At 32.6% G+C, this 17,072-nt stretch overlaps 1 protein-coding gene and 1 long non-coding RNA gene across 3 annotated transcripts; both read left to right on the top strand.

Moving 5' to 3' along the window:
* LOC148233981 (vacuolar protein sorting-associated protein 72 homolog) lies at positions 1-10,854 on the top strand. 2 transcript variants are annotated; one of them, XM_088187381.1, is made up of 8 exons: positions 1-1,016; positions 1,854-1,986; positions 2,048-2,186; positions 3,049-3,231; positions 3,528-3,603; positions 7,491-7,685; positions 7,924-9,802; positions 9,918-10,854. In XM_088187381.1, exons 1-7 carry the CDS (start codon positions 883-885, stop codon positions 8,276-8,278), a joined length of 1,215 nt encoding a protein of 404 aa, XP_088043507.1. In that variant the 5' UTR covers positions 1-882; the 3' UTR covers positions 8,279-9,802; positions 9,918-10,854. The 2 variants fall into 2 exon arrangements, with proteins under 2 accessions (XP_088043507.1, XP_088043508.1); XM_088187382.1 differs by lacking the exon at positions 9,918-10,854 and adding an exon at positions 3,340-3,440 and having other exon boundaries at positions 7,924-8,773.
* A 2,429-nt stretch (positions 10,855-13,283) lies between these two features.
* On the top strand, positions 13,284-16,538 carry LOC148233982 (uncharacterized). The gene is made up of 3 exons (XR_015810117.1): positions 13,284-13,475; positions 13,587-13,807; positions 14,938-16,538. It is a non-coding gene; the product is annotated as an uncharacterized LOC148233982 (long non-coding RNA).
* The last annotated feature ends 534 nt before the right edge of the window (positions 16,539-17,072 follow it).

Genomic DNA, 17,072 nt, shown 5'->3' on the forward strand with positions numbered 1-17,072 from the left:
ACAGTGAGTAAGACATCGTTGATCAGTGTACGCCACAGCTTTAAAATTTTACTTACATACATTCGCGCGTGCTAGAGCCGAGTGTGTTGTGTGTTATTTTTGTTTCTGCAATAACGGTTATTATCGGGATTCTGCAACGTATCACTTATGAATATCTCCTTTTGGAAGGCGTCAGTGCTTGTCCTTCAGCGCGTGTCCTAAGGGTGATTGCTAGTACCAATGTTTTATGTATATTGTTACAGCTAATACAATTCCAATGTTTTATGTATCTTGTTACAGCTAATACAATTTCAATGTTTTATGATTTTGTTACAGCTAATACATTTGGCTAAGATATTGTTCGTAGCTTTCAAGAAATAATAGCAAACTGATGTTTTTGTTTCCGATAGTTTCATATGCTTTTCATATTTAGGTTTTGTCTTTTTCAAGGTTCCCCATTTATTTTTATCAACCACATGTAATGTGAGGGGTTCGCACATCACATCAATTGTTAAAACGTTTTGCTTTAAATACAGTATGGAAAGTAAAATAAGCAATTTATATTTTTTGAAAATAAAATAGTGAAAATTTTGAAAATTCCGGTTTTTATAAATCTAATCTCGGTATTTTTAAACATCCGTTTTAGTCCGCTATCCCGGTATTTTCGATAGTCGGAATCTCATAATTTCCACTATGCGAAACAATTTAGAATGTTTGTGTCTAAAAATGTGTCACTCTGTTTTCTATATTTTTTTAATCTTCAAATTTTTCCATCGCTGTTGATTCCCACCAAAAAATCCGTTTTTTCCGTGGAATAAACCGAGGTTTTTTCCGCAAATATTCATGTAAGTTAAAATATATTTTGTTACTGGTAACATTGTCGCCCGGCTGTCAGTGGTAACGATGGCGGCCGAACGACCCCGGCGTAGTAATGCTGGAAGCCGTATGTACCGCCTCCTGGAGCAAGATGAGGATGACGATTTCTACAATACGCAGTACGGGGGATTTCAGGACACGGAGGTGGACGGTGACTACATGTAAGTTAACATCTGTTTCATCTTTTGGCCAAAGGGTACAAAATGGCGGCCAACAATCGATAACGATGTAATGATAACCTTATGGCCCTCGTCTGTAGAAATATCTATAAATACAAAAGTCGTGCCTTTGTGCTAAAGAATAATCAGATAACTCTTTTTAAATGTAAAATTATTGACTTCAAATATTTGTTTGCATGACTTAAATTATTTAGTATTTAAAAGCATTTCTATCCAATATCACTTTAATATTTTTTATTTAATCAATTCAATTTATGTAAAATTATTTTTATTATTTAGGTTACCATATGTTCTATGTTAATGTTATGGTGTTATCAGGTGCTCTCAAACTTTTTAAGAAACTGGCTGAATTGAAAAGATGATATGTTTAGTGTGCCGAATGAGAAAATATTCTTATAAGAATCATATTTGAACATATGTAATATCAGGCGCGTTCGGTGAGATGTATTCCCTTTCTCTTGCTCGCGTGTTAAGTGACGAGAGTGAATACATATTATATATTTTAACACTAATAAATTTTAAAATTTAATATTTATGTTTGTGTGGTGTAGACTTACTGTTTTTCTAAAATATGAATTAATTCTAGGATTGGTATTTTTTTTAATTGCCATAATTAATAGTAAAGCTAACCATTCTGTGGTTGGTTTTAGGGTATCCTGATATTACATTGTCAATTATAATATATCATTGTCATTAATGTGTATGATTCCTAGAGAATAAAGAATACAAACATTCTATAATACTTTAAAAAATAAAAATAACAAAGTATCCTTTTTTTCACACTCAGGTAAAATTTACTTGCTTCTATACCTTTTTCAGACAAGCCGTCGAAGGAGAAGATTACGTAGACTCAGATTTTAGTATAGATGAAGATGACGCGCTTGTATCAGATATCGACGATAACGAAGATAAGAAGAAGAGGAAGAAAGCGGGAGTCACCAAAGTGTATAAGGTATGTTTTTTTATAGCATTACAAAGTAACTACATTGCAAAATAAAAATATTTATTCTCAGGATCCCGCAAGAATGAAATTGAAAAGCATAGCAAAACCAAAAGCGAAGCAGAACGAACCGGCACCGGAAGCTCCTCCTGTGCCCAAAATCAAATCGTACAGGAAGGCATTTGAAGATATTGATGTCGATCTACTGATAGGTCTGTAACGACTATTTATTTATATATCAAAAATAATAATTACACTATTCAATATAGTCGACCCCCCAATGTTAGGCTAGGCACAAAATTTGAGGTTAGGTTTTTTTAACTGTATTTTGTGAATTTAACGAAATTAGCAGATCAAACTGTTCCCCCATTTTTATGTATTAAATGACCTTGTATTTAGTTTGTATACAACGTGACCTATGTTCTTATTGCGACATGGGCGCGAAGAATGTTCTTGCGAGTGCCATGGGAGTTAAACGCAACAGTTTTTTGAGTTAATTTTTTAAATGCGTAAGCCTACAATGAATACATAGTAAAAAGTAAATATAAATTATTAAAGTTTTTCTGCAGTATGTTTTATTTTAGGATATTAATAAAAACCTATTGATTGTATTAAAAACATACAAAAATGGTAGAAATAATCACGTTCCATCGAGACATTTTTAATACCTTAATTTCATCACTACTTTCATTAATAACAGAATAATTTTCTTTGTCTTCAATCTGCATTTCTTCTCGAATTTTATTATATGGTGCTTGACGTTTTTTTAATTCAGCAGATCGCTCTATGGAACAATCGTATTGAATAAATTATTATATTTACATGGGTCTTGCATTTAAATTTTGAAATAAAAAAATTAGCTAAGCTTAGAAAGATTACGTATTATTTTAAATGCACTAAAATGTTAATTTTTGGTATAAAGTGTCTAAAAATATTTTATGATTCATTAATACTTTCTTAGATTTGTAATAGGTATGTATTACATAATTAAATATTTTTTTATGCATCCATATATTATACACATACATGAATACATAAATTTTTTTTTTTTTAATTAAAAAATAATAATTTCAGAACGCAAGTCTATCAGAAAAACGACTATGGACAAGTCTTTAGAGACACGTCAACGCATCGAGGTCAGGAATCAATTGAATAAGGAGAGGGTGAAGAAGATTACTGCGGTGGATAAAATGCCGTCGCAAGAAGAAATGCTGGCTGAAGCTAAGATAACCGAGATTGAGAATATGAAGAGTTTAGGTGTGTAAAAAAATAATATTGTCGCGATGACTTGAGAAAATAATATATTTTATGTTGCTTTATAGAATAGTAGATTGTATTTCTTCTTCTTCCTTGTCATTTCATTAGTGAGGATCGTAATCTTTAGCGATTCTTCTCCAATTCCCTCGACACCCAATATTACGAGAGATCTTCCCCATCCTCTTGTTCCTTCGATGTTCCCAATGATCGTAAGTCACACCCTTCGCGGTATTAATTATGAAATTATTACGATGAAACTTTTGAATTATTGTTAAGATTAAAATTATATTTTTCAGAACGTTTTGAGCGCTTAGAACTGGAAAAGAAGACAGTCAGGCCAGCTAAGCGTGTTTACACTGGACCAATGATTAGGTATTTATTTATTTACACTACAATAATGTTTATTTAAATGTGTATAAATTCAACGGAAAATTCTAGTTTTTACACTGGTCGCAATGTCAATGCAAAAGACAGTTTTGGCAAGACTTAAAGAACAATGCATAATTTAAAAAGCTTCCCATAAAAATATTAATAATATGTCTGTGGTATTATAGCAAAGAGATCTATTGAAAAAAAATAGAATACATTATATCATGCTGAAACAACAACAGAACACCCGTTGTTATGATTAAATTTGATTATTGAGAAGATTTGCGTATGTCGTACTAGTAAGTGTTCCTCCTCAAATTTCTCCTTGTTCAATCCAAAAAAAGATTCGGTATAACTTTTTTTTATATATTTCATGCTCACTCCCTCAGTTACTTAAACTCAAGAATCATTTCTATTAACAATTATGCTTAGGAGGTCATCACCTTCTGCTTCTAAATGCTGCAAAAGTGCAGACAGCAATACATCGTTCTTTTACTTTAGAAGTTAAGTGGTGTTGTGCCCAATATGCTTTGTAGAAATGCAGAACATCATAGACGATATAGTGTGCTTATTTTTGAGTCATATCCAGTAATAACGCTCGGGAGATTTTGTCCATTATTAACTACGACTCTTACCAAGTCGGGTTTTTGCTTCAGTACACTGCATGGCGCGAAACCGTTGATGATCTTGAGCATCACTGATTAATTTATCGATATGGGAGTCGGTCAGAAGTGATATTATTATATGGCGATTTTCCTTCACAATGTTTTTATTCGACATACATTACCATACTAGACTTTTATTCGTGTTTTGAGTATTTGCCGCACTAAGGTTTTCATTTAACCTTTGTATTACCACTGTGTTCAATATAGTATATACAAAGTTGACATGATACCATTTTATGATGTTTTGAATCATAATGAAATACAATGTTTTAACCCTTTGGTTGCTAAAATTCGATTATAATATACATATACATTTTTATTATGCAATGTATTGATAATAACATCATCTCTTAAAACAGCGGTCATCAATATTTTTATACCTACTGTCAACTTTTGTATATTTCTTATGGTAAAATTTCCTCACATTTCACCGATGTCGCAGTAACTCAATTTAGTAAAGACGGGTAAGTTAGTTTTACGCATACAACTTAAAGCATATTGTGCTGCCAGCTATGAAGTAAATATTTGTATTATGCAAGAAATATATAACGCCTTTATTTTTTCCCTTGCATAGAAATCAAAGCGTCTTTTAGATGCACATGGACATCATAAAATTACACAATAATTATTTTTCAGTTTGACAAAACCATAAATTATATAATAAATTTAATTTGCCCCACATTAGCAGCCCATCAATGATAAAATCTAAGATGCTATTAAATATATTTGTAAATATTTTTTTAAAATTAAAATAAAATTTTGTAGGTGTATATTATATATGTTTTACCTGACTCACATATTGAAAAACATTGATAATGTATTTTTAACAGATATACTAATTGAAATCAAGGCTTTTTAATTTGCGCGAAATTCTCACAAAACTGCCAGTTGTCATGCATCAGGTGGCAAAAAACGGTATATTGATTATGTGGGTATAGTAAAATCAAATTTGAAACCTAATTAATTTACATCTAAAATATCATTTACAAATAAATTTGATTTAATTCTAAGCTCTAGTCATCAGTGGATTATAACAACTAATGTGAGTCAATTTAAATTAATTATATAATTTCTGGCTTTTTTACGCTGAAAGAAAATACAGTGTCATTTTATAATCTCTGTGTGTACAAAAAATACTTTGATTTCTATTGAAGGGAAAAAATTAATTCTTAATATTTTTACCTATTATATAAAAATTCATTCTATATATGATAGCACAACTAGCTTAGGTTTTTGCAAGTAGATACTATTGCACCCGTCGTTATACATCAGAGGTCAAAAAATGTCAGATACTATCTGTTCCGTGAATTATTATCAGCAAACGTAATGGGTAGAGGCTATTTGACTCGTTGGTTCAGTGTTAAGAAAAACATGTTTTATTTTTATTGATTATAATGATGAAACACATAGACAATCTCAAAGAATATGAATCACTGGATGCAATTAGCTTGTGTGCTGATTTTAATGTATATGTTTAAACATCAGTGCTTAGTCGCTAAATTTAACATCTTCATACAGATTTTGAATTTTATAATAAACAAAAAATATTTGGTATCATTTATTATAAACCCCTACACATAAAGTAATATTCAAACAATTCATAAATGCTAAGACACTATTCATATGGGATAATGCACACCTGTTGAGGTGATTTGTTTTTGTCCTTTATCTTGTTTTCGTGTTTTTAGTTTTATGTATATATGTATTTTTGAATTTAAATAATTTTATGCTTTTGGCCATTGTGATGCATTAGGTTAGCCTGCTAATTTTAATAAATAAATATAATAAAATAAGTCAATAAAAGAGAAATAGGTAGATGTGCCATATTTTTGCTTTATGATTTTTTTAAATCCATTTATTTTTTTTGTAATTTGAAAATCGTTGATATTATTGTTATTGCTATCAATTATATGCTGACAAAAAGAATTCTTATTGAAATTATTAAAATCAAGGTCGGAATCGGAGTCAGTAAAGTTTTAAACAACTCCACAGCCCCGAGTATAAAGTAACCCCACTTAAATTATTTGAAATTGTATTGCATAAATACATTTTTAATCATTGCAGGTGTATGCTTCTAGAACAGCAACATGATTTCCGTCAATCTCGATCCACTGTCACTAATCTTATGGTTTTGTCTAACTTCGTTTCAAGATCATTGGACTGGTGTACAAGTGGACGTCATATACACAGATTTTGAAAAAGCATTCGATAAAATTAACCATGCTTTACTTGTGAAAAAATGATCTACTTTTTGGGTTTTCTGAAGGTCTTATAAACCTATTCTCAAATTACTTGATCAATATATATCAGTTCGTCAAGTATAAAAACTCTTTCAGAATAATATAAGACCTCTACTGGAGTACCTCAAGGATCCAACTTGGGTCCATTGCTTTTTCTATTGTTTATTAATGACATAGAAACAGCAATGCATCATTCAAAATTTTATTATATACAGATGACTTGAAAATTTTCAACAAAGTGCAGTCGTTTTCAGTTTCAGGATCTCAATTCTTTATGGAAGTGGGCTTGCTATAACTAATTGCCTTTCAGTGTAAAGAAATGTCACACAATTTATTTTCAAGGTTGTCGATGCCGGCAAAATATTCCTACCATCTCGGTGGATATATTCTAGACAGATCTTCTTTTACTAAGGATTTAGGTGTGACGTTCAAAGAACGTTGGAAATTTAGCTAGCATGTTGCAGAGACTCACAGCAAATCATTAAAAATGCTCAATTTTAACTTAAGAAATGCGCGCTACTTCAGGAATACTTTAGTATTGCGCACTCTTTATGATGCTCTAATCCGCAGCAAACTAGAAACTAGCTCTATTATTTGGATTCCAGGCGTAATGAGTCAATGTAATGAATTGAAGCTGAAAAAGTAGTGTAAATTCCTTTGATATTTATACTTGAAGGAATACAGGTATTATCCGTTCTTATTTCCTAGTGCTTTTATATTGATAGCGCTGGGATACGTTTCTTTGTCGTATAAATCGTTTGCTAGTTCAAAACGTCCTAAGTACTCGCTGGGAGTTGGAATTATGATCTTTACGTGTAACGCCATAGATGCTATTTTCGTAACATACTTTTGCAAAGAAAGGGGAATATTATTATTATTAGATGTGATGAAATACATTTCTTCTACTTCTGGTTGATTAGATCAAAATATTTTTAATACATATAGTACTTCTTATAAAATAAGATTTTCTTTCTGAAATTTTCAGGTACCACTCATTCACCGTAAATCCATTGATCGTCGATGACACCACTGATAGATTCAGAAAGTTGGATAGGAAGCAAGAGAAAAGAGACTTGGCCATAGCTGGATGCTCTTCGGCCCCAGACGCCTCAAAGACTGAGATGAAACCCGCACACAACTACAAGACTGAAAACGTATACACTAAATTTACGAATACCACGTACGTATCTACGACAATGTTATGTACGCATAATATTGAATTTTTATGTAATATTGCATAGCGTTTACGTCGAGTTTGTCTCCGTTAGTTAGAGGTGTTGCGAGAATATTTTTATTTCAATGTTGTGAGCATATTAGCATAGCCCAATCGCACTACAGGATTTGTTTTATATTCAGAAGACGCCTGATTGTTCATTGTTTGATTCATTCTATTTACTGGCAATTTTTATTTCTTTTAGATTGGACTCGAAATCTGACGATGATGGCTCCAAGTATGAGCGTACTCTGATCACTTTTCTCAATGATCCTCGTGACGAAGCCTTCAAAGCGGCCAACCCCGCTCCTACTAGGCCCGTCCGCGAGCCGAGGATATGTGCAGTGACCAAGCAGCCGGCTAAGTACTTCGATCCCGTTACCAACTTGCCGTATAGTACTATTGAGGCATTCAAGATTCTCCGCGAGGCTTACTATCAGCAGCTGGAGCTCCGCGGAAATCGTTCCAGGGAGGACGTGGCTGAGTGGATTGCTTGGAGGGTTGCCGAGCGTGGTAGAAGACTTGCAGAAGCTGAAAACGAGCAGTCATCATCCAAATAAATGACATTTATACTATTTTAAGTTATTACGGGTAGTTCAATTATGACACTAGAATTACGGAACAAAGCTATCAGTTATCACTCTTCTAAGTACTTATTTCTCATCTCTAATGACATCCTTTCGTCTAGACTGGATCAGGATCTTTACAATTGACTATCTGTCATCTAATTTTATTTTTAAATCCAAATAAAAAAATATCAGCGAGGCATTGAGAATAATAAGGGCGAACTCAACAAATACATATCTTTTTAAATATAAAGAGCCTATATTACTTATGTAAATACCGTCGATCAAGATTCGATTGTAGATTTAAAGATATATTCTGGAATCGACCTTTAACATTACTCTTAAGATTTGAGAAATGATATTATGGACATCTTAGTATATAAAGAATGAAATTGGTTTTCAAATATAAAGTGAAAAAATATCCTTTTACTAATATAGTGAAAAATGAGAGACGTATTTGAAATAACTTTAAAATATCTATCAGGAAAATATTCAGAATTGTATGTATACTAATATTTGAACAAAGTATATATATATATATGTACGAAGTTTCATCGGATTGCAGTTCAAAGTACTGACTTGACCGCTATTAATATATTATTAATTTTTTTATTATAAGTACGAATAAGAATTTATTCTGTATAATTTGTCATTTCCTGAATATGTCTGTTTACGATAACGGAATGATGAGCGACTACTTTTTCGACAAATAATGTTTAAACAATGTTTTTAGCTGCTGGTGATGTCAGTTATCCTCAATAGTGTAATTATTAAGCTGTACGAGCTTCTTTTTAAATCATATTCAATAAATTAGCGTTCTTCGATCCAAAATACTTTTATATATTAATTGGATAATGATTTACAACAAATACCACATTGAAGTTAAAGATCTATTTCATCTTTAAATCAAATACTTAATTTAAATTTACTTTTTTATTGGTGGTGCTACAATGTTGTCGTGGTCATAAAAAGTATCGTTTTAAATTATATTTGTTAGTCAGCTCGTTTATATTTTACATACCTCTGGTACATGAACATTCAGTTCAGAATCGCATGTTTAAGATATTCAAAGCACTCGTCATTTTATTTTATTGATCTGCCGCTTCTTTTCACTTTTGAATGAACTGACCGTTCCGTGATTCTAGTGTTTATTCAGCTTAAAAGAAAGATACTATTTTGATTTTTATATTTTAGTTTATTTTTTGGGATTGAGGCAATCAGATTTAGATCTGATTCTTAACTGTTGAATCTGAGCTTTTCGATCAATCTGATAGTCGAGGAAAGAATATGTGCCATTAGGATATTTAAAACGTTTTGCTTAAATTTTTCCAAATGGACGACCTCAAGTTAAAGTAAAACGTACATATAATCAAATCGTATATTAGTATATAAAGTAATCTTATTCATATCTATGTATACCATATAAATGTTTATTTTTAGACTTCTGTGATATATATTATCGCAAACACTGGAATTGACTAGTGTTTTGGCGATGTAGAAAATTTTTCATATTTACAGGTGAGTTATTGCTTAAAAAGTTGCTTGTTTTTCATTAAAAATTTTCGCAGATCAATAATATTTTATGTCATTTTATATTTTAGATTTAAATAATAAATTTTATTTATATTTTCAGATAACATTCCATCCAAGATGAGGACGCAAAATTGCATTCACAGAGCTTATACTTCGTTCCAAACGAACTTATTGCTTCTTTACAAATTTTATTTTAACACTTTTGGGAAACACAATTCCATTCGATATTAATGTGATTAAATCGAATCTTTTTTATTAGACTTTTGAGATTAAATCGTGTAGTTTATTTTATACCTAATTTTTGATAGTTTCTAGTCATTTGTCACAAATAACTGATTTTATGTATTTTATTAAAAAATGTATACTATTTTATCATATATTTACACAATTGTATAAATCATTTCTTACATTTTATGAATGTGTAAGAAATAATTTTAATTGACATTTATTTTATTGTCAAAATATCCAAATTTAAAATGTAAAAACGAATATTTTTCGTTTACGATTTATTCTTCAAAATTTAATTATGAATTATAAATGTGGTGCTTAAACTTATTTGATGATGTGTCTACTATTTTATATAAAAAATTCTTAATATCTAATTGTGATTTGGACACACTCAAATTTGTATTTATTAAAAAATGTGTTTTTATTTTTATAGATACTGTATATGAAAATCTCTCTTTTTTACTCTACACAAACTATAGTTTTCAATAAGTTTAATACCAAAAAAATCTAAGTCAATTTTATAATTTATATAATGATTATTTTTACAAAATTATCGAATTTATTAAATAAAAAAACTGTGTCACTTGTGTAATACTCGAGCATTGCATTCCGATAGTATATTTCATAGAATAACCCAATATATCCAAATATACCATAGTATATGTTGTGTAACAGTTATTAATAACTATTATATCAAAATAATAATCTATGTATGTGTCTTAAACTATTACATTATACTGTATGTGTATGTTGAACGTAATCTCATCGAAATGTATAGATATCGATCAATAAAGCGTATCAAATACATAGTCAATGCATTATTTATTTACAGAAATCGCTTTTTAGTTTAAGTAAAGATTAAAACTCATGTCTGTCTGTAAGTACACCCATACCTCGTTATACGGCTGCTCTTTATACGGCCTTTCGCTATAACGGCCCTCTTCAATTAAGGCACGTTTTCGATTTACGGCCTAAAATGTTTCGCTATAACGGCAAAAAAACTTTTTTTCAATGTCGATTTTTTAAAAAATTTAAAAATAGATTTAATTTGCATAATTTTAAAATGAAAGGTGAAGCAGCTAGCGCCGATGAGGCCGCATCTAAGGAATATCCCAACATTTTAAAGGGAATTATTGAAAGAGGTGGTCATATACTTGAACAAGTGTTTAACGTAGACGAAACAGGGCTTTATTGGAAGCGAATGCCTGATTGCACGTACATTTCAAAAACCGAAAAATCTGCGCCTGGTTATAAGGTGTCTAAAAAACGATTAACTTTGCTACTTGGTGCAAATGCCGCGGGTGATTTTAAGCTAAAACCACTTTTAATATATTTGTCCGAAAATCCAAGGCCTCTTAAAGGACTAAATAAAAATCAATTACCCGTCATATGGAGATCCAACAAGAAAGCTTGGATGACTAAAGCTACTTTAGAGGATTGGTTCAAAAATCACTTTTGCACAGAAGTGAAAAATTATTTGCGAGACAATAACTTAAGCAACAAGGCTTTGCTAATTTTGGATAATGCACCAGGGCATCCTACTAATTTATCCGAACTATCTGAAGATGTCATGATTGAGTACCTTCCGAAAAATACAACAGCTCTGATCCAACCAATGGATCAGGATGCAATAGCCACTTTTAAGGCATATTACCTACGCCGAACTTTCCGACAACTTATAAGGGAAACCGATGGTAAATCTTCAATTAAAACATTTTGGACAAACTATAACATCAAGGATGCTGTTGACAGCATCAGTGAATCATGGAAGGAATTAAAATTAACAACAATACACCATGTTTGGAAAAAAATATTGCCAGAACGTGTAAAAAGTACTGATGCAGAAGTTAATTGCCTTCCTGAAATTAGGCAAAACATTTTGGATCTAGCACATGATCTCGGCTTTGAAGGTTTGAACGAACGTGATGTGCTTGATCTACTTGAAGTTGATAAGGAACCCCTTTCATATAAGGAACTCATTCAGTTGCAAGCAGAACCGGCATTTGATGAAAAGACAGAGCCTGTTGTATTCAAACAGCTAACATCAAAAAAATTGTCAAAAGCTTTTTCCTTTTTCGAACACGGAATAAACATCTTCCTTGAAAACGATCCTGACGTCGAACGTAGCGCTAAAGTTTCTCGAGGATTTAAATCAGCCATTAGCTGTTATTAATCACTGAAGAACGAAAGAGACAAAAAGGCAAGACAAACAACGTTGGACAATTTTTTTAAGCTAGGCCCATCCTTACCAGCGAAAAATGAGAACGACAGTGATCTGCCGGTTACCATTTCTTCATCGTCTTTAGATTAAAGCCATTTTAAAAAAAATTATGTATGTATTCATACACATATTTTATGTAACATGAAGTTGTTTCATTTTTGTTAATGGATTATTATTGGCTTTTGGAGTCTGTTATTATTTTATGTACAAATGTATGTACTTGTTATGTATGTATTTTTGATTTAAATGAAATAAAAAGATAAAATGCATTTTAAATGATAAACCATGTTACATATTTAACAAATTTGGAACTGATCCCATTAAATTTGTATGAATTTGTATTAGAATAATTGATTCGAAAAACGGCTTTTCGCTTTGTAGCCAAGTTTCGTGGAACGTATCTAGGCCGTAAAACGAGGTATGGGTGTATATTGTTTTAACCATTTAGCGCGCAAAGGGCGAAATCGGTCGATATATCGACCGACGACATTACGGTCTATAATTCAATACCTATCCATAGTAAAATCATCCTTAGCATCAAAATATGTCGCCGAGGAAGCTCTTTGGTTGATATATCGACCATACAAAACAAAGTTGTTGCTATCGGTCAAAAAACGATAAAATCAAAAATCAAAATAAAACATTACAAAACTCTCAAAGAATTATTTTTTTATTATTATTTCTTTATATGTTTATATGTAATATATTTCAAACAATAAATTATATTTTTGTGACATTATATGATTATTTATTATATAATAAATATATTCTTAAAATATGACCGTAAGTGGTCAATGGTCGGTATATCAACCGACAGAAATTTCGAAATTTCCAAAAAAAAATTTTTTTTATATTTTTTTTTATCAAAATTACTTTTTATATATAATAAGAGTTTTAAAAAGTTATGTTTTTGAACCATTAATTCCAAAATATTTAATTTGCGCGCTAAAGGGTTAAAATAGTAACTAACTGTTGACGCCCGTTTCGCCTCTTGTATGCGTTCGCGAACACCATCTTACGGCGTTCGGGAATGTCCCTTAATTGACAGCTGTCAGTAAGAACTAACCAGCACTCGTATCCCTATACGCAACATATTGGTCCTTCTACCCGGATTCGTTGGACGACGTTTACACGTCGCGAAGGTCTGAATCTAAAAACAACGTCATAACCCCAATGACGTCCAACTTTGAGAAGCGCTACAGCTGTCAGGTACGACAATTCGCCAGTCGGGTGCCTCAGTCGAGACACTGCTGAGAAAACACGCCGTTGCTGTAACGGTATTTTTAAAATCAAAAATGACCGCCATTTTGGGATTTTCAGAATCGCAATTTTCGAGCGTCAAGTCGCTCGTAGCACGAGCCAGCGGGTCCACCAGCTGGTCCCCGAAACTGACGCAGTGGAGCGCAGGTAAATACGCGCCCTAGTTAAACCACGTGAAGCCTCACCAGGACGCCTAGCCCCAGGAAGCTGCCGTCAAACCACCTGGAGCACCACTAGGACGCCGAGTCCCGGAAAGCAGTCGCATCCAGCAGAAGAGAAAGGTTAGTGTCGATCATCCTAACCCAACTTTCTCTCCAAAAAACAGTTTGCTTACATTTTAATTAATATAAATAATTTGTATCAATTTCGGTCAACAACAATATGGAGTTGTTCAACCACAGGGCGTGCCTCAACAGCGAGTTAACGAGGTTTGGCAAACTGTTAACCGCTGATCCCATCAATATCCAAAGGATAAGGGATAAATTTCAAAGTTTTGATACACTACTGGACAGATTCCTCGCTGTCCAGCAATAAATTAGGTTGCTAGATGTCAAGGGTTACAATGAAGAAGTCGATGCTTTTGAGGATAGCTATTATGATATTCTTAACCTTGCAAAACTGGCGCTGAAAGATCAGCCGGAAGCGCAACGGGAACTAATTCTTAACCAGTACAGGTTAACGCAACAAACAGTTGCCATTCCAACTTTCAACGGCTCTCGGACTAAGTGGGTGGCCTTCTGCGACACTTTTTCTCACTTAGTATACAACAACCTGGAACTAAGTGAAATTCACAAATTTTGTTACCTATAAAATGCACTTTTAGGTAGCACAGCTAGGGTCATAGAACTCTTTCAGTTTAGTCCCGAGAACTACAATTCCTCATGGGAAAGACTTCTAGGCCGTTTTGACTTTAGGCAAACTGCTCTTAAACATCTGGCTTTTCTTCAGGACCTGAAACCAATTAAGATAGCTTCATCGCAGTCCCTAATTGAATTGGTGGAAACAGTCCTGACGAATTTCCCTGCTATAAAAAGGTTAGGGCAAGACTTCGAGGATACCACGGTGGTGTCTATGGTGGTTCGGCGTCTCGATAATCTGTCCAAACAGGCATGGGAGAGTCGGCAAACAGAATCCGTTCTGCCTACGTTCAGACAGCTCGTGGAGTTCCTCACTCTACGAGCTCAATCCTTACAGTCGAGCCCCCCTGTATCGTAGTATACTGTACCAGTATACCGTCGCATACATACCGTACCGGTATGCCTGTGCGTTACTGTACCGGTAACGCATAGGCAAACCGGTACTGTTACAAATCATGTGCAGACAATCGAAGAAGATTGTTTCCTTGCTCACAAACAAACGGTTTCCCAATAACCTGATCCTTGGCCTTCTCCTGATCGGCATACCTCAACAGCTCTTCCACAGGGGGACATAGCTGTACCCTCAGATGCAAGATCTGGTGCTGGAATTCTGGTGGTCTACCGAGCACCCGTCAGAGCTACAAGGATGGAGAGTACGGCTGCAGTCAGATTCACAAATCCGCTGTAGGCGTCGTCAAGGAAGATGACCTGTATCCTTGCTACAGTACGGCTGCGGTCGGATCCACAAACCTGCTGTAGGCGTCGTCAAGGAAGATGACCTGTATCCTTGCTACGGGTGATCAGTCTCCAATTATCCAAGTTCCGATGAACTAATTCGTGTAGTGACAAAAACAAATAGTGGCAAAGATGTAAAAGTGTGTGCAGTGCAAGATTTTTATGTTTTATGTTTCGTTGATTGATAATTTAAATGTGTATCATATTTCTTGCTTTTATCAAATTTATAATTTAGCCATGTAGCAAACCAAATATTGCTAATTTAGTTGGGTATCAAACCTTTTTTTAAAACTATTTATGGTATTTTATGTCTGATTTTAAAATTTAATTTGGCTTAAATTTACATTTAAATTATTGTTGTCTAAAATGAACGAATGCTTGCAGTTTGTATTGTGTAAAAATCTAGTACAAACAATCCAAATGTATATGGTGTGCAATAATACAGGGAATGTCCCCGATTTGACAGCAGTCGGCTCCGATCGTCGTTATGAAGCGATCAGATCACGCCGAGCTCAAAAAAGCTTACACAAGCACACGTGTTTTTGGATTCAGACCTAAGAACTTAACCAGCACGCGTATCCTTACACGCAACACTAAGAATCGTAATTGTGAAACAGTTATAAAAAAATAGTGAACATTATTTAAACTTGGAAATATATGGTTTATTTTTGCTGTCAATCCCCAGCTAGCTAGTGTGTACATATAGGATGCTCAACTTTTTGGATCTTAAATTTAATTTTTTAATCGTTTTGATTTCTTCGAATATATTTTCATATTTAATTTTTGACATTAGAAATTTAAACTATTTTGTAGTTTTTCAATATGGTGAATTATAAATAAGATAAAAAGGCATTACTAGATATTTCCTTTCTGCATATTTTTATTGATAAATGCCGCTTAATTTGATTTAAAATCTAACATAAAAATTTCCGAAATTAAAACCATCATTTTATTTATTTATTTGCTTGGATAGTTGTGCTTATTGAGAAGTTGTCAAATACTCATCTTTTTGTATACCATACTACAAAATATACTTGGGAACGCAATTGTTGGTAAGTTCTTGCAGAATCTCTGGATTGTGTATATCAGTGAATGTCACAACTTCCATTTTGTATCCAAAACAAACGCACGCACGATAGAAGTAATATTATATGTTATTTTTTTATTTATTTTATGCGAAATGGGGCGAGATTTTTTATCGCCAAGCGAATATATAGAACAAGCGAGACAACGAATATTTTACGCGCATGTATCGCTTCTCCCTCGCATACATCTGCATACGTAAACAATGCATTCACAAAAAGAATGTCGATGCATTATTGCAGTACGAACTTTTAATGTATCAGTTAACAGCACTGTCTGGATCTTTTCCTGATAGATATCCAAATAAACGAAACGTGAGATAAATGTTTGAATCCAATTCTGTGTTATAATAACCAGTCCAAACATCCCAACTTGTTAGTAAAGAAAAATAGCCTTCAAAAAACGTAAAACTTTCCAATATCTCTCCATATACATATAATGTCACATTTTCAGAAATAAAAAAAATGTGGAGAGTTCCGGTTGGTTATTTTTCTTATTATGAATACCGATTTAAAAAAAATGTGCAATAATTGTTTTTGATATTAAGTAGTGTGGCTTTGTAGGTATTTTGATTAAAATGAAATATATCATTGTTATTTTAAGAAAATTATTGCGGACATTTTATGACCAAATATTCGCAGAGAAATGTCAATATATAAATATTTTTTGCTGGTAATCTCATCTAACCTAAATATGTCAAATGGTAATCATATATGTGATTTACAATTTTATGTATATAATAATATAATATACGCTGCTAAAAAATAATATATCTTTACTCTTCCTTAATTAAGTATCTTTTTATCAGTGCATTAATTACAAATGTTTTAGAAAGTCGATAGAATTATATATGAGTGATCAATGTGATATT

Source organism: Plectrocnemia conspersa, unplaced genomic scaffold (assembly GCF_051122295.1).
Source record: "Plectrocnemia conspersa isolate PC_06_02 unplaced genomic scaffold, ASM5112229v1 ptg000006l, whole genome shotgun sequence".
NCBI lineage: Eukaryota > Metazoa > Arthropoda > Insecta > Trichoptera > Polycentropodidae > Plectrocnemia > Plectrocnemia conspersa.

What these genes read in the sequence shown, in the direction of transcription:
- LOC148233981 (XM_088187381.1), top strand. Translation starts at nt 883, where the DNA reads ATGGCGGCCGAACGACCCCGGCGTAGTAATGCTGGAAGCCGTATGTAC. An exon ending in GAGGTGGACGGTGACTACAT is followed by an intron (nt 1,017 to 1,853) that starts GTAAGTTAACAT and finishes TACCTTTTTCAG; the next exon opens with ACAAGCCGTCGAAGGAGAAG. An exon ending in TGAGAATATGAAGAGTTTAG is followed by an intron (nt 3,232 to 3,527) that starts GTGTGTAAAAAA and finishes TATATTTTTCAG; the next exon opens with AACGTTTTGAGCGCTTAGAA.